The sequence below is a fragment of the Clupea harengus genome, chromosome 18 (assembly GCF_900700415.2).
Source record: "Clupea harengus chromosome 18, Ch_v2.0.2, whole genome shotgun sequence".
NCBI classification, from domain to species: domain Eukaryota; kingdom Metazoa; phylum Chordata; class Actinopteri; order Clupeiformes; family Clupeidae; genus Clupea; species Clupea harengus.
Genome location: NC_045169.1, coordinates 20135580 through 20161574, shown reverse-complemented (window position 1 = coordinate 20161574; position 25995 = coordinate 20135580). Strand labels below are relative to the sequence as shown.

The following is a 25995-nucleotide window of genomic DNA, read 5'->3' as shown; positions in this document are numbered from 1 at the left end:
ACACAGACACACACAACATATGCACCAAGCCTACATAACATACAAAACCAACCAATCTCTCTCTCTCTCTCCCCCCTCTCCAGAATGCGGACCCTGTCCATGACCTGCTGCTGGACGTGATCACGTGGGTGGGCATCCTCCTGTCGCTCGTCTGCCTGCTCATCTGCATCTTCACCTTCTGCTTCTTCCGAGGCCTGCAGAGCGACCGCAACACCATCCACAAGAACCTTTGCATCAGCCTCTTCATCGCCGAGTCCCTGTTCCTCGTGGGCATCAACCGCGCAGACCAGCCCGTACGTGCTCTTATCCTATTGATTAACATGGTGCCTGTATGCACACTTACCCTATTGGTTAACATAGTGCCCGTACGTGCTCTTATCCTATTGGTTAACATGGTGCCCGTACGTGCACTAACCCTATTGGTTAACATGGTGCCCATACGTGCTCTTACCCTATTGGTTAACATGGTGCCCGTACGTGCTCTTATCCTATTGGTTAACATGTTGCCCGTACGTGCACTAACCCTATTGGTTAACATGGTTCCCATACGTGCTCTTACCCTATTGGTTAACATGGTGCCCGTACGTGCTCTTATCCTATTGGTTGACATGGTGCCCGTACGTGCATTAACCCTATTGGTTAACATGGTGCCTGTACGTGCACTAACCCTATTGGTTAACATGGTGCGGTAGGTTGCGTAGTGCTTGTTATGGTGTAACTAAACCAAGTGGATTATGGAGCGCCAAACGCATGTCACTATTCACCTGTACGAAATGAGGTCCAGGATATGAACTAACCCTAGCGGTACACTGTGTTTTTGATGGCATAATTACAGGTAAGCAAGGACCAGTGTGTCTCCAGTATTTCGTTTTTGGGTATGATGTGCATAGTAGAGTAAATATCCTTTTCTCCAAGATTTTGAAGTTCGATTCTAGATATTTCTGCTGAGCCCTTCCTTCCACTCTGTTGCTACGCTAATCTATCAGTACTCTGATCAATAGTATGATTAAATCATGCAGCAGGTTTAGCCAGTGTTTTTCACGTCACAGGGCTCAGTATGTAAACACTGGTCTTCTGATATTACCGTAAAAGCTGGTTGTGTCAAGGGCAAACTGGCGTTGTGTTATTCTCTTCTGTCTTTTCAGATAAACCCCTTCACATGGCTTAGTGTAGCAACATCATGGCCGGCGTCGGGTTTAAGACTGAAGTGAAAAGGAAAAGTAGTGAATGATTTAGATGGGAGTCGGCCATCCTTCAGTGCCTTCTGCCGTGAGCGCCGAGTGCAATGGGGTGCATCAGGTAGACACTGGAGAATAATGAGGGGCAAAATCAAGCGCAGGAACAGACAGCGTGAACCCTGACCTCTGTGCTTTGACCCCTCCATTTCTCTCGCTGGCTTTTTCGCCTTTCTCTCTCTCTCTCTCCCTCTCTCTCTCTCTCTCTTCCACTGTCTCCATCTCTCTTCCACCCTGCCCCCTCACTGTCTCTCCCCCTGCAGCTCTCTCCCTATTTCTTCCTCTCTGTCTCCCTCGCTCCAACCCTCATCTCTCTATCTCTCTCTCTCTTTCTCTCTCTCTCTTTCTCTCTCTCTTTCTCTCTCTCTCTCTCTCTCGCTCTCTCTGAATTCAGTTCAGTTCAATATGCTTTATTGGCATGAATGGGAAACCGTGTTTCCAAAGCATAGAACATAGAAGCGTAGAAAGTTGAAGCCCCATGAGTTGCTACCAACCAGCTGGTATCCTCTCCCAAAAGTATTGCAAGTTTCTCCTGCTCTTCCAGTGTAGTGGAATTTGGGGTACATTTGCTAAATATGTCAAAGTACTGATGTGACCTATCACAGTGTAGTACTGATGTGACCTATCACAGTGTAGTACTGATGTGGCCTATCATAGTGGAGAAGAAGGTGCTGATGTGGCCTATCACAGTGTAGAAGAAGGTACTGATGTGACCTATCACAGTGTAGTACTGATGTGACCTATCACAGTGCAGACGAAGGTACTGATGTGACCAATCACAGTGCAGAAGAAGGTACTGATGTGACCAATCACAGTGTAGTACTGATGTGACCAATCACAGTGCAGAAGAAGGTACTGATGTGACCAATCAGTGTAGTACTGATGTGACCAATCACAGTGTAGTACTGATGTGACCTATCACAGTGGAGAAGAAGGTGCTGATGTCTTTGGAGCATATACTTATCACAGTGTAGAGGAAAGGGCACCTCTGTCTTTTCAGTGACCCCATACTCTTTGCTCTTTGAGTAACCATAACTGTGTGTCTGCCTTTCTCTATGGCCAGACTGTGGTCACTCAGTCTGTACTTGAGGATCTGTGTGTGTGTGTGTGTGTGTGTGTGTGTGTGTGTGTGTGTGTGTGTGTGTGTGTGTGTGTGTGTGTGAGTCTGTACTTGAGGATCTGTCTCTGCTTTGATATCTCTGACAGTGGAGAGATACTCTGCCTACTGATATTCTCTTGTTATGGACAGAGAGCATTTGTGTGCACTATGTCCCTCTTCGATATCTCGCCGATGGCGGTGTTGCGTACCACTCCTGCCCTCGCCTTCTCTCTTTCATGGTGAGTCAAAGCTGGCCGTCACTCGGCATTCAGTTCAAAATAAACCCACCTCTCATCTCCCGACGAGCGGCCGGGCTTGGCTCCGAGAAAGCAATTTAGCGCTGGGCAAGAGCAGGCGTCCACTCCTCAATGCTACAGGCGTCCACTCCTCAATGCTACTCACCGCGGCTGCAGGCGTCCACTCCTCAATGCTACTCACCACTGCTGCAGGCGTCCACTCCTCAATGCTACGCCCCGCGGCTGCAGGCGTCCACTCCTCAATGCTATGCTACGCCCCACGGCTGCAGGCGTCCACTCCTCAATGCTACTCACCGCGGCTGCAGGCGTCCACTCCTCAATGCTACTCACCGCGGCTGCAGGCGTCCACTCCCTAATGCTACGCACCGCGGCTGCAGGCGTCCACTCCTCAATGCTACGCTACGCACCACGGCTGCAGGCGTCCACTCCTCAATGCTACGCATCACGGCTGCAGGCGTCCACTCCTCAATGCTACGCCCCGCGGCTGCAGGCGTCCACTCCTCAATGCTACGCCCCGCGGCTGCAGGCGTCCACTCCTCAATGCTACGCCCCGCGGCTGCAGGCGTCCACTCCTCAATGCTACGCCCCGCGGCTGCAGGCGTCCGCTCCTCAATGCTACGCAACGCGGCTGCAGGGGACGTCCACTGCTTGGAGTCACTCTCTCCAAAGAAAATTCGCCGGTTACTTGAGTGTATTTATATTTAGGCCTTGATCTGTTATTGTTGTGAGGTGGATGTGTGTGTGTGTCTGTGTGTGTGATCGTGCTTGTTATTGGGTGTGTGTGTGTGTGTGTGTGTGTGTGTGTGTGTGAGAGAGACTAACTGTGTGTGTGATCATGCTTGTGTGTGTGACTGACTGTGTGTGTGATCATGCTTGTGTGTGTGACTGACTGTGTGTGTGATCGTGCATGTGTGTGTGCATGAGTGACTGTGTGTGTTTGTGTGCGTGTGTTTGTTTGTGAGACCGTGCTTGTGTGCGCGTGTGTGTTGCCATCTCATTGACATGAAGAGGATTGCGGAGCTACAGGCCTCTGATTGTCTCCTGGCGTCTTTAAATAGCCTCCAATGGCCCTGTGAATTGCCATTGTGATCCACCTATAAACACACAGCAATCTGTTGGAGTATAATACAAAGACTATTTCATCATTATTTATTTACCCCCACCCTCTCCGTCTCCTTTGCTGTTTCCTAACGCCTCTTATTGCAGAGACAATGATCTCCGTCATCTCATACATCAAGCCAGACAGTGTTTGGGCTCCGCTCCACCATTAGGGCTGTTATAATTTCTTTATGCTGACTACAGACGACGATCTAACGTGGGACGAGCCTTCTGCGGATAACAAATAACCCTTCATCTCTATCGCCCGCCGTGATTCAGTTAATGCCCAGCCGTTTAGAGGCACTCAAAAATGCATCGAGGGAAAGAAATTGAGAAGCTGGGGTGGGACTTTAAATGGACGCTGGTTCAAGGGCTAGTCAATTTGCTGATTCAGCCCTGCAGTTGAAGATAACTCATCGTGATTCAGAGTTAACAACAGCTGTGTCTGTCTGATGACTTAACAGTACAGATACTGACATTAGCACACTAACCAGAGCCGAACTGCCCTTTCTCGTAATGCCACTTTGTACCTCAAGAGGCGCTATTAGTGTCTGTAGCTATAACCTATGTTAACCTATTGGTTAACATGAATGCTTAGACTAACAGCTTTCTCAAAAGCTTGAGTGCTTAAGTGAAGACCCACATAGGTCTGTTTGCCTGCCTCGACTAAGTCAATGCAACATATAAATATCAATCGATATTGTTGGAGACACAATGGTAGCTTAAACATTTTTTTATTGTAGACCTATGACCTATGAACTATGACCTTAAATGTTTTCGTTTCACATGCAGCTCTCAGCCTCTGCCCGCTTGGCAAAACGTTTTGGTTACTTCTGTGAAGGGAGTGGAGGTAGGGGTGCACAAATGTAGTAATATATCGCCCCCAGTCTGTTTGGGTTGGGAAGTATGAAATCATTTAGCATGCTAGCCAGTCTTACTTCCTTAAAATAGATTATCATGAGACAGAACTATCAGTCGCTAAGTAACTATGGTACTGAGAAAGGCAGTACTAAGAGCACTGTAATAAGATGCTCCTGTAAATGGATTAATACTAAATACTAAAATAATAAGTGAACTAGCCTTCAATTAAAAAATATTGTACTGAGGAAGGCAGTCTTGTGGGTGCATTCGATAATCATAACTCAAATATCTCGGGTGAAGAGCATTAACACTCTTTCGTTCTGTCTCGCTCTCACACACATACCCTATGCACTCTCTCCCTCTTTTTCCCTTTTTCTCCCTGCACACACACACTCCCCTACACACACGCTGCACTTGCTCTCTCTCTTTCTCCTTCCCTCTCTTTGTGTCCCTTTGTATCTTCACACACACACCCACGCACTGCACACTCTCTCTCCCTCTCTCTCTCACTCTTCTCTCTCTCTCTCTCTCTCTCTCTTTCTCCCTCTCCCTCCCTCCTTGTGCGTCTATCTGCACACACACACACACACACACACACACACACACACACACACACACACACACACACACACACACAGCCCTCTGCCCCTGGCTATTCCCCTGCAGTGCACAGATCTCTAAATGGGTGGGATGATCAGACTTTAGCGATCAATAAGCCCCGTGTTGTGCAGCCGCCCAAGGATTTCGTCTCTTTACGGTTTAGCCAACCAACCTGCCATTTGACTGTAGCTGAACAGTCGTCACCAGCATAATGTGGTATGTGGCCTTGGCGCCCCAGTTAGGGAAATACTTTCGGCTGGGTGGAATGATATTTGATTTTTCTTTCAGAACAAACTAACAAAACACCTTTTGTTTTGATCACAAAATGTAGACCCCTGTTGTTCTGCCATTATTATCTGTTGATCAATAGTTGTCTCTTCAAGGTATATATATATCAGGCAGACTGGCAATACGTTATGGTCTACAAGGCTTACAGACTCAGATTTTTCAGACATTTTTCACATGACTAACATTTTTCACTGATTCAGTTCAGTGTGAAATCTCACCCACTATAAATTGGTTTTCTTACAAAAAAAAAGAGAGAAGATATTCTAAGACACCAAGATGGTCTACTGCACCCTTTCATATAAGATATTCCTCGAAGCACGGGAGACGTTCAGTGAAATGAATTGATTTTGTGTGGAGTCTCCGCTGCTTTGTGGTTAAAACACGTGACGTCAGTTCACTCAGCAGAAACGGCTCCAGAAAGGTCCTGTGCCCTGCCCTGTCTTAGCGCAACAGCGGGGGATCCAATCAGTGGGCAGTTTAAAGATTGCTCACTCCGTGGCCATAGAGGCCGAGCGCTGAACCCTAAAGTTGATTAATTGAACCAATTTAACGAGTTTGGAGGTTGAGGGGGGAGGGGGGAAAGACTCCAAAGCCTGTACCATAGAGCCAATAATAACAATATTAATGATTGCTGGAGAGTAACTTTGAGAGAGAGAGAGAGAGAGAGGGAGGGAGAGAGAGAGAGAGAGAGGGAAAGGGAGAGGGAAAGGAAGAGAGAGAGAGAGATGGAGAGAGAGAGAGGGAGAGGGAGAGGGGGAGAGAGAAAGGGAGAGGGAGAGAGAGGGAAAGGGAGAGAGAGAGGGAGAGATAGAGAGAGGGAGAGAGAGAGAAAGGGAGGGGGGAGAGAGAGAGAGAGCAGTTGTGCCGATGGCTGAAGTTGAGGGATCGGTCTTAAGTGGAATGTGCATGCTGGTGTTCCTACACGATGAAAAATAATATCCACTTAATTCCTGGTGGTGTGTACATGGAATTAAATCTGCTGAAATTGGACAAAAATAATTAGCGATTGAAATGCGATGCAACATATACTCTCAGGCTCGTGGGGGAAATAATAGTGGAATCCATCACGAGTTTCCCCATTAGCTAGTTCATCACTTCATTAAGTGGTCAGAATACACCCCTTTTTTCCGATATCAATTAGTGAACTTGTGAGCATTCATCACTCGCTATCCCCTCCTCTGTTTTCATTGTCAGTTATAATTAATAATATATTATTTTATTATTAATACAATATATTATTATATTATTATTATAATATAATTGAGTAATAATTGTCATGTTCGGCAAGCCACATTGGCTCAGATGAGAACGTGCTACATTAGAGGGTTACAGTAAAGATTCTGCTCTATCTAAGGCCATCTGATTACGCTGCCCTATACCTAAAAAAATGCATAAGCAAGTTATAACATCCACCTACAGTGTCACTTATTCAGACATATTAGCACAGAACACATTCTCTGATTTTTTTCTGTTTTTTTTTTGTCGTTTCTTTTTCTGATCACATAATGGCAGTAATGATGATAATGATGACAATAATGATGGTGTTTAATTACACGATGAAGTAGAACCACAAAAGCTGCCAACCCGAACCGTTTTCCTCCTGACATTTCATTAATGATACTGTTTGGCATGACGTGACAGCTTGTGAATTATGGAAGTGTCTTGGCTCTTTTTTCCTTTCAGATTGTCTTCAGGGTGCTGCAGTATTGCTTTTCTGATTTCCTGTGTCACGTCCATTCTGACTCTGTTCCTACTCCTCCCCGTGTACTCACCGGGGGTAGTCACTGCACACTGCTGCGGAGTGAACCGAAGAGGTGGTCTGGGCACTGATGATGGATGAGGGTATTGAGTTGAAGGAACAGATGACGGCATGGTTAGATGATTGAAAGCATGACATTGGTACTTGGTAGAAAACGGAGTATCCTGTAGTTAGTGTCTGCTCCAGACCACCTCTTCAATCATGAACCTAGACAGAAGAAGCTCGGTACTGTCAAACAGTCTTACCTGCTGCTACTGCTGCTCAACGCCTTTGACGACGATGACAGTTCCACTCTCCCATAGATTGTCTTTTGTTATATTGAATGGCAGTGATGGTGATAGTAGTGATGATAATGATAAAGAAGAAGACGAGGAGGAGGAGGAGGAAGACCTCATTCCTTGAGGCACATCCTTATTATCTCATCCTTCTCTCTTCCTCTCTCTCTGTGTAAACATTGCCTGTACGGTGTTTGCAATAACTAGTGATGAAGATGATGATGACCTCATCTTACTTTAGATTTCCTGTGTAGTGTTTGCAATAACTAGTGATGATGATGATGAAGATGACAGAGATGATGATGATGATCTTCCTCTCCTCCTGTGTAGATTGCCTGTGCAGTGTTTGCAATGATTAGTGATGATGATGATGATGATCTTCCTCTCCTGTGTAGATCGCCTGTGCGGTGTTCGCGGCGCTGCTGCACTTCTTCTTCCTGGCGGCGTTCACCTGGATGTTCCTGGAGGGCGTGCAGCTCTACGTCATGCTGGTGGAGGTGTTCGAGAGCGAGCACTCGCGCCGCCGCTACTACTACATGGTGGGCTACGGCGTGCCCGCGCTCATTGTCGCCGTCTCTGCCGCCGTCGACTACCGTAGTTACGGGACTGACCGAGTGTGAGTATCTGCCTAGATAACAACCAATCAGATCGGCCCGCTGACACAGGCCTCAGGGCTGTTGGGGATGTTTATGCGTTTACTGCCATAAATCAATAACATATCCTTCGTTATCTATGTAATCAATATCACATCCATAATGAATTGTAAAGCACTTTTATTATTTATAATTACGCACCTATATCACTGGGCTGTTTACATCACTGAGCTGTGAATGCATGATAATAGTTGTGTAATTGGTAAATGTATATAAATGTCCTGTCTTGAAGAGGTAAAATATACATGAGCGCAAACTATGTTACTCCAAGCTCTTATGCTATAGCCATTGGGTCTTAATGTTGTACGCTTGTAATAACATTAACTCGCTGCTAAAAACCTGTGTGGTATTTAGGTGAGGTGTAAATGAGCTTAGCTTGTAGTTTAGCTTAGTAGCCAAGCTGTGTAATTGTCATCAAATGTGTATCTGCAGTTGCTTACATCTCCGTGAGTGTCATCAGTGGGATTTGCCAGTGAAGATCATTTGCAAGTTTGAGTACACTCGTCAATTTGTCATTTAGAGAGAAAGAAAGAACGACTGATTGTTGTAAAACGATCCTGGAAGTTTTCAGAGCCTCATGTTGAGTTTAAGTTCGAGTGTCTTGTGAAAACACAGGTCAGACTGAAGCTTTGACAAATGAATCCATCCGTTATGTTCGTAGACAATTCTTTTATTGTGAATTGTCTCCTGCCAGGACCTCTCTCTATATTTATGTCTCTGTCTGTCTCTCTGTGGTTTTTCCGTCTCATATTTGGGGGGAAAAGGGTACAGTAATCACAACCTCACAAAATATGCCATGTCTCAAGAAGGGGTCGCAGCACGCCAAGATTTTTATCATCGCTTTATCAACATATGTTTCAGATTGCATAGCGCCGTCCTCCCCCCTCTCCATCTTTGGATAGTTGCGTCTGTGTTCCAAAGTCTCTCCTGACCCAGACTCAGACTCCAAGCATGCAAGCCATTATGTTTTGACGTAATTGTTTATGAATATGCTGCATTAATGTTTTTCGTGTCGATTTTTTGGTCTCGCCTCAAGTCGCCCACCTGGCAGCAGTTAACGGCGGTACTGCTGAGAAACACTCTGTGTCTTTTTCTTTTTTTCCGCTGTTAAACAAAAGCCGTATTTTCCCCCAGTGCTGGAGCACCCTGTCTCCCACCCACCCCCCCACCCCCCGCCCCCCGCCCTTCACCACGGACCCAGTTCAGGAGGCATATGCGGCGCAGTATGGTTTGAAATATGTTCTGGAGAGAAGACCCCTCTCCATCTTGCCGGACTGTTTGTGTTTAGTTCTCGGCCTAATTGCTCATTCACTCGTCTGGCCGTCTCATGCCTGCCACAGTGTTTGTTTTGGACCTCGTCGCTAATGAGTGAATCTGGTGTACGCGGAGGAAACTTTTCTTTTTTCTTCTCGAAGTCTTTCGTTGTTGATTTTTCTATACTCCGCGCCATTTCTGTGCAGAAGTGCAGAGCAATTTGTGTTGCCAGTGTACCTCCTTGGTTCCCTTTCTCTTGGAGCCGAGTTCCCCCGATGGTGGTTGTTAAGCCTGTTACCCTTAGAAAGCATCCACGGAACATCTCAAGAAGCTATTGAACTGAAGACTAATCCAATCCTGTGAAAAGCATGGCGAGATGCTCGCTGCATACTAAACGCACTACAGTCACAGCCCCCCACTTTACAAGATCCATAACAAGCTGTGCACCGAGCGATTTCAGTTAATTGCCTAATTCACCTCCAAAGATGGAAACGCTGGGATGCCCTGCATCGGAAACACAGTGATCTAGAGATTCAGAGAGAGAGAGAGAGAAAAAAGAAGAAAAAGAAGTGAGAGTGAAAGAGAGAGAGACTGAGTGTGTGTGTGTGTCTCTATGTGTGTCTGTTTGTGTGTGTGTGTGTGTGTGTGTGTGTGTGTGTGTGTGTGTGTGTGTGTGTGTGTGAGAGCAGAATTGGACAAATAGAGACTGTTTGTGTGAGGCAGACCAAAATAGAGAGAGAGAAGCACAACAATTAGTATGCATTCTAATACTGGCATGGAAAAGCACTTGAGGAATAATCATTGGTTCCCCCTGCTTCACTCAGCCCTCTTCCCCAACCCCCCCGCCAGCTCTCCCACTTTAAGTACTGTTGAACGCGCCGGAGAAGAGCTCTGCAACCCGCAGGTGTAAATCTGCGCCGAATCGGGAAATAATGAAAGCCAGCATCAGCAGTTCACCGCACAAGATGTTTATCATGCATGTCAGGGTCCTACACTCACACACAGACACACACACACACACACACACACACACACGCACACACACACACACACACACACACAGCACACAGACCCACATACACACACACACAGAGACACACACACACAGAGACCCACATCCCTTCACACACACACACACACACACACACACACAGACACACACACAGACACACACACACACACACCACCCCACCCTCTCTTAAAACGTGCATTAGACGGGAAACCTGGGAGCAGAGAGGCCATAGCTCTCAGTGATGGATGAGGTGATAGCTGCCAGTGGCGAAGCACAGCATCATGTGAATAATTAAAATGGCGCCAGCCAGCAGAAGAACAATTACAGGAGGGAGGCTAACGTGTGTCTGTGTGTGTGTCTGTGTGTGTGTGTGTGTGTGTGTGTGTGTGTGTGTGTGTGTGTGTGTGTGTGTGTGTGTCGAGTGATGGAGTGTGACACACATACAGGAACATCTTGTAGCCTTTGCTGGTTTAAGTGGAAAACAATAAAAGCCGGAACCACAAAGTGTCGGTTCCACCTGGAACCGAGAGAACCGAGAGGAGCTGCTGCTCATTGGGATCCAGAGCGATCAGGGGGGTCTTCATTTGGATCATGAGAACACATGATCCACATCATGGGCTGATCATCACTAGAGCAAACACTGGAGATATAGCTTAGCCTTAGCTTAGCTTAGCTTAGTTTATATAGATATAGCCATAGCTTGTCTGATGTGTGCTCCAGCCCTTAGCGCTAATTCAGCAGTCTGTGTGCCCTTAGCACGGGGGGGTCTTGTGTATGTAGTCAACACGGTCATGTAAAGAGACTAAAGGATCAAAGCAGGAGGATTTATTCATCTGTTGTCTATACCCACGCTGTGTCTTGGGGGTGAAGCGTCATGGCGTCAGCACGGTCATGTAAAGAGACTAGCATGAAGCCAGGATGATATATTATATATATTCATATATATATTCATCTGTTATCTCTACCCACGCTGTGTCTTGGGGGTGGAGCGTCATGACGTTAGCACGGTCATGTAAAGAGACTAAAGGATGATATTTTATATATATATATATATAATATTATATATATGTTATATATATTCATCTGTTGTCTATACCCACGCTGTGTCTTGGGGGTGGAGCGTCATGACGCAGTGTGTCAGAGCTGACTGAAAACAACAAGCGTGGTCTCCGGCAGGCAGGGTATACATCAGAGAGAGAGCTGGAGAGGGGGAGGGGGAGGGGGAGAGGGAGAGGGAGAGAGAGAGAGGCCTGTGGAAATAAAGCGGATACACATCAGAGAGAGAGAGAGGCCTGTGGAAATAAAGCGCTACGCTTCCTAAACATGCTAGCGCCACATCAGTCTGAAAAAGAGAGAGGAATGTCTGCTCATGAGTGACTTCCTCATTAGAGACGGAGAGTGTGAGGAGAGTGTGTGTGTGTGTGTGTGTGTGTGTGTGTGTGTGTGTGTGTGTGTATTCGTGTCTTCGTGTATATATGTGCATGTGCGTGTAGATGTGTATGTTTGTTTGTGTGTGTTTGAGTGTCGGTGCCAGGCTTGTTATAAAGCTCTCTCTGCAATGTTCTCCTTTTGACTTAAAGGGATGTGTCACTTCTTCCTTTGACTTAAAGGGATGTGTCACACCAGTGGGTATCAGCGTCATCTCGGCAGCATCCCCACAAGAGGAATTTAGCTTTCTGCAGAGACAAAGCCAGACCCTGCCTCGTGTTGCAGTCAGAAAAATCTCTCTGTCTCTCTGTCTCTCTCTCTCTCAGTCTCTTTCCCCGCTCTCTCCCCCCCTCTCCCCTCTCTCTGTCTCTCTCCCCCTATCTCTCTCTGTGTGTCTCTCTCTCTCTCCCTCTCTGTCTCTCTCCTGCTCCCTGCCTTTCTCAATCTTTCTGTCTCTCTATCTCTCTCTCACACACACTTTCTGATCTCTCTATCACTCTCCATCTATTTTGCACTCTCTCTCTCTCTCTCTCTCTCTTTTTTTTTGCTCTATCTTTCTCTCGCTCTATCTTTCTCTCGCTCTCTCTTTCTCTCTCTCTCTCTTCTGAGCAGAAGGGTCTTATGCAGCTTGTCACATGAGCAGAAATAGATGTGCTCTTAAAGGAAGCAGAACTAGTCATAAGCACCAGAGCGTCCCATCACTCCTTCACTGGAGACTGGGGGGATATGGACAGGGCCGGGGAGGAATATGGAACGAATGTTCATGGGTTATATACTGTGTGTGTGTGTGTGTGTGTGTGTGTGTGTGTGTGTGTGTGTGTGTGTGTGTGTGTGTGTGTGTGTGTGTGTGTGTGTTTACTGTATATATAGATGTGCGAAACAGAAGTACTCCTAATGATTGACTGAGTGAAGTGAGTGTGCGTGTGTGTGTGTGTGTCCGTGCATGTGCACGTGAGTGAGTGTGTCTTTGTTTACAATGGAATGTTTTGTGTCATCTTATCTGATGACGATGCTACAGTGCTACGTCACATCTGGCATGTGGTTATTATTCTGAACATCACAGTTTGTTAGTAGAGACTAGATATCATGTCTTACCCCCCTAATTAAATCAGTTTATTAGTAGAGACTAGATATCATGTCTTACCCCCCTAATTCTCTTACCTCCCTAATTAAATCAGTTTATTAGTAGAGACTAGATATCATGTCTTACCCCCCTAATTAAATCAGTTTATTAGTAGAGACTAGATATCATGTCTTACCCCCCTAATTAAATCAGTTTATTAGTAGAGACTAGATATCATGTCTTACCCCCCTAATTAAATCTCCATCTATGCTACTTCAGAATCTCCCATTGCAGGGTTCCTGTAATAGCCTTGACCCAAAACATTTTATATTAAACATTTGATATTAATTTTATAATATATTATATGGCTGCTTGCCAAGTCCAACAGTAATGGTTCATAGCCAGTAGTACTATTGTCAGTTAGTTAGTACTGCTCCAGTCTCGGGGAAATTACCTTAATCCTCCGTCACCTCCATTTTACCCCCCCCCCCCCCCCCCCCCCCCTCAATGATAAGAGAGAAGGAGGAACTGTAATCTTTCCATCGGGGGGCCTAAAATGGAGGTCCTTCTAATGTGGCGGAAATGAAATGATTAATAATTTAACCGGAGAGGTCATGAATCAACTTCATGTTTGGTCTCGTGAGGCGCCGTCCACACACAACTCGCACGTCAAGGACCGCGTCGGCTCGCAGAGATGGCAGAGGAGCTATTCTCAAGCGCATCCCGTAGCCCACCAAAATAACCTAGCGTAGTGACAAGACGCTTTTTCCAAACGTCCCCCAAGGCAAGGCTCCATTTTGGCGCCCTATTTTCCGACGTGGCTAATATTCCACACAAAAGTAACCCCCAACCCCCCCTCCCTCACACACACACACACACACACACACACACACACACACATGCACACACATGCCCGTTACTCTCACCATACACTCAGTGGTCACATAGTAGCAGACAGGTAAGTCCATTTCTGCGTGGTAATATCCACACAAGCGCCGACGCCGCTTCTCCCGGAGGAAATCTGTGGCAGGGGTCGGGCGGCGGCAGCGATTGAAACGGAAACACTTGCCACACTCCCCTCCCCTGGGAGGCCTTGCCAAAGCGTCTCTCGCATGTCTCTGCAGCGGGGAGGCCTTGCCAAAGCGCCTCGCATGTCTCTGCAGTGGGCCAGATATGCTGGATCACTCCCAGCTATGTGTGTTTTATTTCCAGGAACAAACAGTGTGACCGCATCAAACTTAACTCTTTCTCTCCCTCCCTCCCTTTCTCTCTCTGTCTCCCTCTCTCTCTCTTTCCCTCTCCCTCTTTCCCTCTCTCTCTCTCTCTCTACCTCCAGGTGCTGGTTGCGTCTCGACACCTATTTCATCTGGAGCTTCATAGGTCCTGCCACCCTGATCATCATGGTAAGTGTCCCTTGCCAATTAACCCCACTAACCTGCCAGGCCACGGCCCTCGTCACCCAGGGGACACGCTCTCTCCCCTCACGCTCTCATCATCCTTTCCTTCCCCCCCTCTCTCTTATCCTCTTATCTCCATCCCTCTCTTCCTTTCCCCCTCTTATTTTTTATGTTGTCTCTATCTCCTGCTGTTGTTATTATCTCCTCTGCTCTCTCAGGAGTTTACTTTGCCCTCCATATCCTCTTTCTTACACACTTCTCCTCTTTTTCTTCCCTCGCTCTTTTTTATTCTTCTTCTCTTCCTTTTCCTGTAATTACAGTGTTTGCAAAGTAAAGAACTATATTGTTCTTTCTAGGCTTCTTGCTTGCAAAGCGAAGCACCATATTGTTTCTTTATAGGCTAGGCTCCTTATTCCCAGATTCACAGATCTTCTGTGAATAATTCAGCTTGAACCACTTAACGAAGAAACCTTGTTTAAACTTCTCAAATTTCTTTCTTGCTATAAAATCTAGCGTCCCCATTTATGTCATTAATTTATCTCTCTCTCTCACTCACTCATTTGCTCTCTTTCAATCACTCTCCATCTGTCTGTCTATTTCTTTATTTCTATTTCTTATTCATTCTTAATATCTAAGTACCTTGTATCTTTAATGTCTCTGTCGCTGTCTTTCACTCTCTATCTTTTCATTGAATAGCTTCATTGACTAACCCATCTCTTTCTTAATTCTGTATATCCCCCCTCTCTGTCACTCTCTCTCTCTTTCAATCCCTCTCTATCTATCTGTCTGTCTACATGTCATGATTTCTTTAGTTTTTCTCTATGTTTGTCTTTATCACCTTCCCCATCTCAACTGCCTTGACACGGCTTTGCTTTTTCTATCCCCCCCCCCCCGTGCATCAGATAGCTTTTCAACTTTAACTGTGTATTTGTTTTCTATTTTATTTCAAATTCTGCTTTGCAAATCTAGTTCCCCCCCCCCCCCCATCACTGTTTACCTTTCTGTGATCCTACACTCCCTCCTTTTCTATCTATTTATCTATCTATCTACCTACCTACCTATCTATCTGTTTCTCTATCTCTCTCTATCCCCCTCTCCCTTCTCTCTCTCTGCTCTGGCCTTATTCTCCTCCTCCTCCTCTCCGCCACCCTCTTTGCATTGTTCATGAGCGCGCTGCTAGCCATCCGTCATGCTACAGTGCCATTGCCGGTATGTAACAAGCCTCTTAACTGCCTCATCGCTCCAGTGCCGGAGAGTGCTGCACACACACACACACACACACACACACACACACACACACACACACACACACACACACACGAGGAGGGAGGAAGAAGAGAAGAAGAAGAAGAAGAGAGGGGAAGGAAGAGGAACTGTGCTCAGTGTTCACTTTCACTCTGATCCGCCTCCCAATTATGATGGATGCTGTGGCCTCACTGTAACACCCTCTCTCCCTTTCCCCCTCTGTGCAGGAGAGACAGGATCTGAATGTGTGTGTGCCAAGACCACACGTGCGCGCGCACACACACACACACTCACTCACTCGCACACACTGCCACATGCTTGTGCTTCTTCTTGTTTGTTACACATGTGCAGACACACACACGCACACACACACACACACACACACACACACACACACACACACACACACACACACACACACACATATTCACACACACAGAGGACACACGCACACACAAATGCTTTTCCTGCCTTTTCTTGTCTCTCTCTCTCTCTCACACACACACACACACACACACACACACACACACACACTCACTCACTCGCACACACTGCCACATGCTTGTGCTTCTTCTTGTTTGTTACACATGTGCAGACACACACACGCACACACACACACACACATATTCACACACACAGAGGACACACTCACACACAAACGCCTTTCCTGCCTTTTCTTGTCTCTCTCTCTCTCTCACACACACACACACACACACACACACACACACACACACACACACACACACACACACACATAGATGCTAATGAGTACATGCCATCATGCTCATGAATTCCCTCACATTCACATTGAAACCTCTAATGCAGACGTATGCCCGTAACATTCACACATACTCCAGCGAACACACGGCCTTCCTCGCAGTGGCTTGCACAAAAAGCACACACACCTTTTTTTTCTTTTTTTTTTCTTCTCTGTCACTTTTTGTTCCCGAGGCACTGTCTTAATCTGTACCTTGTCACACACTTCCGCACATGCTAGCGCCCACATTCACACCGACTCCTCAAATAACAGTCACACACTTCAAACGGAAAATATCATGGTCTCGTCCTCGTTTTCTCTCTCTCTGTCTTTCTTTCTTTCTTTCTTTCCTTCCTTCTTTCTTTCCTTCTTTTTTATTTTAATTACGAGTCCCTTGTCACCGTTGAATCTATTTCAGCGTTCCTTTTGCATAATGATGGCTCGCATTTCCATGTAGTTATGTGCCTCATAGATCTCCTCTGGAGAGGAAGAGGTGGGCAGAGAGTACACTAATGAACACATTGTCAGACCTTAATTCAAAGTGTTTCGGAAACTGTATGGGCTTTAGTCCTAATGCACGGTTTCGTATTCGTTGGTGTGAGTGTGTGTGTGTGTGTGTGTGTGTGTGTGTGTGTGTCATGTAAGTGAGTGTGTGTGCGTGTGAGAGAGAGTGCCTGTGTAAGTGTGTGCGTGTATTGTTCATGCAAATGAGAAGCTCTTCTCAATACCTGTGCTCGCCACATTGCATATTATCTTGTAATTAAAGTGACATTTAGACAGTGGCTGCGAGTGTCTTTTGCAGGTTGAGTAAGCTTACTAGCTGTCACAAAGACATCAGCCTCAGTATAGCGTAACCCACAACTACAGTGAATTTCAATATGATGGCCCATTGTGTGATAACTTTATATTCTCTAACCCTGTTTCAAAAGTATTCCTTTACCTAGCGCACCGACATCAAACTGCTGTGTCAGACATGGTGGTTTTAACAAGACAGCGGTGTGAGCGTTTTTGATGTTTAAATCATGTTTTCCCTTTTTCTCCTCATCTCGCTTTCTCTCTACAGCTGAATGTGATCTTCCTTGGGATTGCGCTCTACAAAATGTTCCATCACACGGCAATCCTTAAACCAGATTCCGGCTGCCTGGACAACATTAAGTAAGAGCTTTCACTAAGATCTAAACCACTTTTGTCTCAACTTAATTGAGAGTGTATAAGGATTTAAGTCTTTCACAGTATGTCTGTCTCTCTCTTTCTCCCTCTCTTTCTCTCTCTCTCTCTCTCTCCCCCTTTCTCATATCCCTCTCTCACTCTGTCTTACTTTCCCTCTCACTCTATCTTTCCCTCTCTCTGTCTCCCCCCTCTTCCACTTTCTCTCTCTCTCTCTCTCTCTCTCTCTCTCTCTCTCTCTCTCTCCGGATTATAGCCTGCTGCTTTGTATATGTCCATATCTTTTTATTTCTCACCCTCTTCTGTGGTACGTGACCCCATGTTTAATGGCCTTGTATGCGCTATCAGAGACCTTTTCTCTTCGCACCGGATCCTAGCCTACCCAGAGAGAGAGAGAGAGAGAGAGGGAAGCGCGGCGGTTCATATTTCTCATTATTTGTAAAGGTTGTGTCGGCAAAGGTTAAAACAGAACAGGTATTCCGGAGAACGGTTGTCATTATCTGAAGTGCGAGATGAAAGGCCGGCAGACCGTCTGCGGAAATTAACCTCACCCGGCCTCTCCCACCCAATCAGCAGCCCCCCCCCCCTCCGAATGAATATTCATGACGGCGATAGCCCGCGACCCACAATCCTCGAGAGCTTGGAGAGGATACGCGCGGCGGCGATGCCGTTGATCATTCATTTCCACAACAGTTCATAACTCGCATTAATGGGCAAAGGTGCAAAAACAGCTCCATTAATACCAATGAAGCGATGAGGCGTCGGCTGAGCGGTGAGCTTGTATCGTATTAGATACTTGGGCAGGTGAAGGTCAAGGGTCAGCGGGGGCACTGGAGATATAGGGGACCATGTGTGAAGGGGTGGGGGTTGCGGGGGATGGGCTCCCACCTCCTTGTTATTTTCTGCCAGTAAAACAAGGAGAGCTGAGACCTGAGCTGAGACCCACACAAGCAGTAGATGAATGAGGGGAGGCTAGTTAACCTCGAAACTGGGGCGTGATGGCGGGTCCTCCGGCTCTTCATAACAAGCAGTTAAACCTTCACACACACACACACACACACACTCACACACACACACACACACACACACACACACACACACACACACACACACACACACACACACTCACATGAGCGTACACACACACACACACACACACACACACACACACACACACGCACATATACAGATGGGAACACACACACACATATATACAGATGAAGTCACACATTCGCACACACACAAACACACATTTACACATATACAGATGGAAACACACACACACACACATATACAGATGAAATCACACATTCGCACAAACACACATTGAACACACTTGCATGCACACAGACACACACAGACACACATACATACACACACACATATACAGATGAAGTCACAGATTCGCACAAACACACAGACACACACAGACACACACAGACACACACAGACACACACAGACACACACAGACACACACAGACACACACAGACACACACACACACCAGCTACCTGTCTGTCAGGCAGAATCACACCACTAACTGTCATCTTATTAGCTCCAAATCCTCTCCGTCCAGCTCTCCAGCAGTGCCCCTCTCAGCAGCCAAAGTGAGTGCCCTAGGGGGCATGCATCTGAAGGCGTACCTCATGATTGAGATGTTCATTAAAGACACTGGCGGGGACTAACCCCTCCTCGGGTTATTCCCGGGAATAGCACTGCGATCCCAGCTCGTATGGATTCGTTTTGGCTTTGGCCTGACCGTTATTCGACGGCCGGACATGCCACATACATCATTTTGAGGGAATGAAAGTATAAATCTGGATCAGCCCGGTCGACAGTGCGTACGGGCACACTCAAAGGCCGCGACCTTCTCAAGACGCCATGGGTGGGTCTCGAGATTGTCCCGCGTGTCGAATCGGTCACTCGCTTTCGGAGGCCGATGAAGGACGATAAATCACCCGGGCCAGTATATGTAAGAAAGCCGCAGTCATTATTTTCTTTTCTTTATGTGTTAAACACGCAGCCAAGGAATGAGACGCTAGAGCTTGCGATTCATCTTGTAGCAAGTGAAACAGCAGTCAATACGCAAGGACGGGTGATGTAACCTCTCTCTCCCTCTCTCTCTCCCTCTCTCTCTCTCTCTCTCTCTCTCCCTCTCTCTCTCTCTCTCTCTCGCTCTCTCTCTCTTTTTCTCGGGCGCTGGGATCCGTTTTGGCCTGTTTATAGTTTTTGAAATGTGTAAGTTGAAAAGTGAGTGTATTTGTGAGCGCCATGAGGCATCCGGAGTTCATCTGAAGTTTCTTTTCCCCAAACTCTCAGTCGAGTGTGTGTGTGTGTGTGTGTGTGTGTCTGTGTGTGTGTGTCTGTGCGTAAAGAAAGACTTTTCAATCACCCAATTATTCCCTCTGAATAGCAGAATAACAGGCACAATTACTAAACGACTCAGTTATATTCAGAGACAGTGAGAGAGTGCGGAATTCGGCTTTTAATGATAGGTTGTGGAGACACTTGTTAACAAGAAGGGACTTTCTGTTCTATTTTTTATTTTATTTTTATTTTTTTATAACGTTGAATACTTCTCCACAGGTTTTAGATAAATATGACAAAGATGATTTAAAAAAAAAAAAGACATCAAAGAGAAAGAAAACCCTCAAATATTTCTCGACATTTACAACTGGAGGAAGTAGAAAGTAGAAGTAGAAAAGTGCCCAGTGTGTGTGTGTGTGTGTGTGTGTGTGTGTGTGTGTGTGAGAGAGAGCCGTCGTAGTTCACCCATGGTCAGCCAGGCACTTGCTTCACTTACAAGCCCCCCCTCCCCCAGCTGGTTGCTTTCTACACCTCCAGTCCCCAACCCCCTCCTGCTATATTGAGGCAGTCACCCAGGGGTGGAGAAGCAGACATCACCCCCCCCCCCCTTCATGAAGAAATCATGTCACCCCTGACCAGGGGAGCAGGTTCCAGAACGCGCTAAAGACGCACCCATTGACTCCAGGTCTGCCCGGACCCCGCTAGCTCAGTGGCCCCTATGTGGCCCCGCAGCGCCCCATAACCAGCCGTGACCCCGGTGGTCATGAGAGGAAGTGCAGCGGCCTCACAGCAGCGGTGAAGAATGAGCCTGATAAGAAAGGATGGATGTGACAGAAAGGAGGACAAGGAGGGAGTGAGAAAGGGAGAGATGGAAAGAGAGAGGGAGATGGAGAGTGGGTGGGTGAAGGAGAGAGGGATGACAATGAGGTAGGGATCATGGGAGGGAGAGAGAGAGGGAGTAAAAGAGAGAGAAAAGGAGTGAGTGTGTGAGAGAGTGTGACTGTGTGAATGAGTGGGAGATGGAATAAGGGGGGATAGAGTACGTGTACGTGAATGATAGAGATAGAGAGAGGTGGGGAAAGAGAATGTCTGTGTAGACTCTCTGTGAAATATCCATCTCAAAACAACATCAAATGTATTGTCATAATCTCAGTTGCTGTGTTTTGCCATGGCTCTCTGTTTTCATTTCTTTCTCCGCTGTAACTGCACATCATGTCTAAACACTGCGACAGCATAACACTTTTGCATAAGTCAACATTCAATCAAGTTGCCACCGCATATGAAACCAGAGACTGCAAACACTTTTCCACGTCCCTATCCAGAAACATACTCCTCCTCCACCTGTTCTCTCCCCGCTGCCTCAACAGTAATATGGACATGATCAAATCAAATCAAACTTTGTTTATACGCCGTATTTCATACCAACACGCAACACAATGTGGATATGATGACAACCTGTTTTACAAAATACCCGTTTCTGACTGCATGTATTATTTTCTTAACTACAGAATTCACTTTTTCTCTCTCGTTCTGTTCATTATTAATGCATGTTGATGGAATGTTTTTGCTTGTATCTTTATTTTTTCTTCTCTTCTGACCATCATGTTTCTTTATGCTTGCTTTGCATTCTTTCATGTCTAGCTATCGTTACTATGACGGGTGCATAGTTGTGGAATGGCATTGGTAAGATGCAATGATTTTGTCTGTTTTGGTTCATCCCCAGTAGGCTGTAGGACTACAGAGTCATGCTTTGTTTCCTCTGTGTTTGTGTGTTGTGTTTCGTTTCATTTCCTCCATCTTTGTAGTCTTTTCCTCCTCATAGAGTCCCTGCAGTATCCACTATCACTACTCACTTTATAGCAATGTAGCTTCTATGAAACCTTTACTCCGACTGATTGAGTTTTTCCAAGATGTTAAAAGACTTAAATAAAAGTCAATCCAGTTCCTCAATGAACGTGTAACTGAAGCAAACACTCTTATGAAGTTTTAGAGTTTTTGGAATTTAGCTTTGACACGAATATTGAGAAGCCCAATTGAAACCTCTCAGAAAATCAGTATTCACATTGACACCATACAGAGTAGATGAAAGCCATCCTTTTCTCTGTGGCGAAGTTGAGGAATATGTGAGCTTCATGAAATAACTCCCCTCCTTTTAGAAGCGCATCCTTAGTTCAGCAATTAGCGTCCTGCTGGTTTGTAGACCGCGTTGACGTTGCCCACCCCCCTTTCACGAGCAGCTTATTAGTCTTCTTTCTGGAGGTGTGATGCAAAGCTCAGAGCTCCAATTTGAATCCACTAACTCAATTACTCAAGCCATTGACATGCAGACTGACGAGTCTGAAACTGTTTCCAGTGTAAATTACGGCTAATTCAATTCAGATCGCTCCAGAGGGCCTCCGTTACAGGTGCTTCTATGCACAAACTAAAGTTGGATTAAAAATAACTTTAAAAACTCACAATAGCACACATGCTGATGGGTGAAGTCTTATTTGATGTGTGGAGAGTTCTGAGCGGAGTGGGCGGTGACGCTAGCATCTCTCGTTTCATCTGTGTGTGTCTGTAGCGGAGGGGGCAGCAGTGAGCTGTGATTATGTGCGCCCCCCACTGCAGGGAGAGACGCCACTTGGGCATGAATTTAAATGTGATTTCAATGTCGCTGAATGTCAGCTGTCCTACGCCTGCCGGAGACATACAAAACCACGCATGGATAGACACACACACACACACACACACACACACACACACACTCACCTACACAAACTAACACAAGTTTGTATGCGCACACAAATGTAGACACACGCGTGCACACACACACACACTCACACACACACACACACACTTACACACAGGCTCATATAACCACTGAAACTCTCTTTCATGTCAATATATACAGATATACAATTATACGATTCTGTATTCACCATCCTCATGACATCAGAGTGACAAACATACTATGATTGCAGCAATTAATAAAATGCCTCAGGGGTCGTTTTTATTCCTCAGTCTTTGTCAAAGCGTAATAGGGTTTCCGTGAGATGGCGAATTAAATCTGCCACGCAAAGGGACAATTATGCTTTGACATGATGGCCGTGGTTGTTTGTCATGCTTACCAGTGAGCCAGCGACGCATCATTAACCGCCACGTGTTAAACTATTCACGACCGACATCGCCCCACCGCAGTGCTAATGCAGAGTTATTTTACTTTCCCGCCCGTGCTGCAGTGATCAATAGTTTAAACATCTGGGCTACTGCGGTCGAGGTGAAACCGGCGTATTCATTTGGAGGAGTGTTGATCTCTCTCTTCCGGCAATTAATGCCCTGTGAAATAATCCCCGCTCTGGCCGAGGTCAATGTTTTCATTCCTTTCTCTTTCAACCTTCGCTTTTGCTCGGTCTTTCTTTTCTCCTCTTTTTTTTTTTCCGGGGGCCGGCTCCATTTGCGCAGCGCTCGGCCCATCCCCGGGACCAATCATGGTGATGAAGTGCCTTCTCCCAACAGGTCATTAAGACAGACCTGGGAAAATGATGTTTAATGGCTCCCCCCGCAATTTCATAAATCATTTATTGTTGCTTCGCACCTGGACCATTTATTAAGAAGCTCACCAAGCCACGTGCCCACCCCCGCCCCCCCCCCGCCAGCCTCCACTGATGCTGCTGTTCTCCACACACTGCTGCGGCGAGGGGAGGGTTGCGACGGGGGGGGGGGGATTAACACGCTGGGTAATCGCCCGCAGCACCTGCAGCTCCTTCATAAAGCTGGGTTTGTGATTTTCAAACCCCACCCCACATACATACACACGCACACACATATCACACACCCTGCCCCAATCTCAATCGCGACCAGATGATTGAGACTCCAGATTACACAGACAAGCCCCACCTCAGGCCGTGGTGTTCGTCTGGTCTTGTCTTGTACCCTAACCCAAGAATAGAATCGTTTCCTGATACTGTGATTTGTGATCCCTCCCATCCCCTCCCCCTACTGATAGATCATTTAGACTCCAGATTATGGACAGATCCCACGTCTTAATCATGCTTCTTCTCCTCTGTTCTAGTACCCTGAACCGGTTAGGTAATCATCTCCTTAAAATCTAATAATGCCCAGAAATGTCATAAATATTTGGACTTAAAACCCAATAATGTCCTAACTTTTTCCGATTTATTTTGAGAAATGCCTTGGCAGGTAATGTGATCATATTTTCAGCAATCCCGTTACGGCTTATTACATAGCGGGGCATTTTGTGCTTTTTCAGTTTAATTGTGTTATTACAGTTATTACATAATTAGAGTTTATGACATTTTTGATGAAGTTAAGTCCAACATTTATTTCAGTTTTGTATAATAGTGAGTGATTGGGAAATGATTTCATTAGTGGCTCCTACCCCCAGACCTGCATCACATGATGTCTTCACTACACCCGTAATGGCTACACATTAAGTATTAGTATCATTTAAAGTGGACTATAGTTACTTATAAATTCGTCTTTTAATGGGAATTTCCCACACAAAGCTACAAATACATGTTACATACATGCTAAGCTCACTTCATCTTTGTGTTGGCACTGAATGCTATTATTTACACATTAGCTTTTCGCTCTTCTGCATTTCATTTCAAGTGATTTTTACATTTTTCAATTTCCTTTGCTTTAAATTCTCTCGCCACTGCTCGCTATCCAGCTACGAGGATTACCAACCTGAAATCAAGTAAGGATTAAAATGGACAGGTTTTCTCTCTCTCTCTCTCTCTCTCTCTTTTTTTTTTTCCTCTCGATGGCTTCTCAGCTCTCCCCCCTCCCCCCCCCGCCCTCCCCCCTCGCTCCTTCTCACCCCCCCACCAAGCCAGCGCCATCGTGTCTATTTCTGGAGCCACGTCTCCTTCCCTTTCCGTTGGTGCCGTGGCTGTCAGTCTCAAAGGGCTGTTCATCAAGAGCCCATTAAAAAATCTCCCGTGTGTTTTCACCGCCAAATCCCCCTCTCCGCTCTCCCAGTAAGAGTTCTTCCTCCACCGTGCTCTTCCTCTTCCTCCACCGTGCTCTTCCTCTTCTCTCTACCGAGTCCGCAGTTAACATTCAGAGCCACGCCGGTCTACGTCCTCTAAGCGATAGCTGTGCATTTTTTTTTTTTTTTTTCAAACGACGTGTCCATTTGATGCGCTTGCTGCTAACCTGTTCAGGACAGTGAACCCATTTCTGGAATGTTCTTAGTTAGCAATTAGCTGGCTTACTGTGGCATTTGTGTGCATCTCAGATCCAATTTATGAGAAGAGCCTCCAGGTGAACGCTCATAAGATTCACATGGGTATCCTTTCAGCAGACCAGATCTTGTAGCCCTTTGGCAAGATCCTTTCCCTTGCAATTAAGCAAAAGGTTACAAACACCCACACACACACACATAGACACGCACGTGACCTAATCTCACCTCCCGGTGAGGATGTTCTTAATTGCTTCGATTCTGTTCCTCTTGTTTTGCCATTTATTTTTGACATGTTATTTCTCCATATTTTCATATACAGAGATTCAAAAGCGAGTGAATATGCTTGGTTGTTCTGAGACTAGTCATTAAATTCTCCCCTGAAACGCATTGGATTCTTAGTTATAGTACTTCCCAATCAATTTCCATCGTAAGACACATAGTTGCTTTTATAGTTGATTTGACACCATGCTACAGTTGAAGATTTTCATCCTTCTTTTGACAAGTCAAGGATTTTATTCTTTGCTCTTACAACGCCCCTCACACTCACAAACACACACATACACACATACACACACACACACACACACACACACTTTGCATATGACCCTCCATTTTCACACAATCGACTCAGTTTAGAGTCATCCAGAAGAATGTTGGTGTTTTTCCTCTTGACACACACACACACACACACGTCATGAGATACACTGCTTGACCCCGTGACCTTTTCTCTCCCCATCTCAGATCGTGGGTGATCGGGGCGATCGCTCTCCTGTGTCTGCTGGGCCTGACCTGGGCCTTTGGTCTGATGTACGTCAACGAGAGCACCGTCATCATGGCCTACCTCTTCACCATCTTCAACTCCCTCCAGGGCATGTTCATCTTCATCTTCCACTGCGTCCTGCAGAAGAAGGTAACTCCTTCATGAATACAGTGGCTATATATATATATATATACAGTATCGTAACGGGGTTAAATAGTGGCATGCGTTTGTTATCGGCTACATTCGCGTTGTCATGTTAATGTCATGCTATTATTAAACTTAGCATATC

At 46.1% G+C, this 25995-nt stretch overlaps 1 protein-coding gene across 14 annotated transcripts in view; it reads left to right on the top strand.

Annotated features, from left to right (window-relative positions):
- The window catches only part of LOC105903071 (adhesion G protein-coupled receptor L3-like), a 268604-nt gene that overhangs the window by 227185 nt on the left and 15424 nt on the right, over positions 1-25995 (top strand). For all 14 annotated transcript variants that reach the window (XM_031584694.2, XM_031584696.2, XM_031584695.2 and 11 more), the window contains 5 exons: positions 84-293; positions 7868-8088; positions 14219-14285; positions 17345-17436; positions 25688-25856. In XM_031584694.2, coding sequence (XP_031440554.1) covers positions 84-293; positions 7868-8088; positions 14219-14285; positions 17345-17436; positions 25688-25856 — 759 coding nt within the window. The remainder of the gene's footprint in view (positions 1-83; positions 294-7867; positions 8089-14218; positions 14286-17344; positions 17437-25687; positions 25857-25995) is intronic.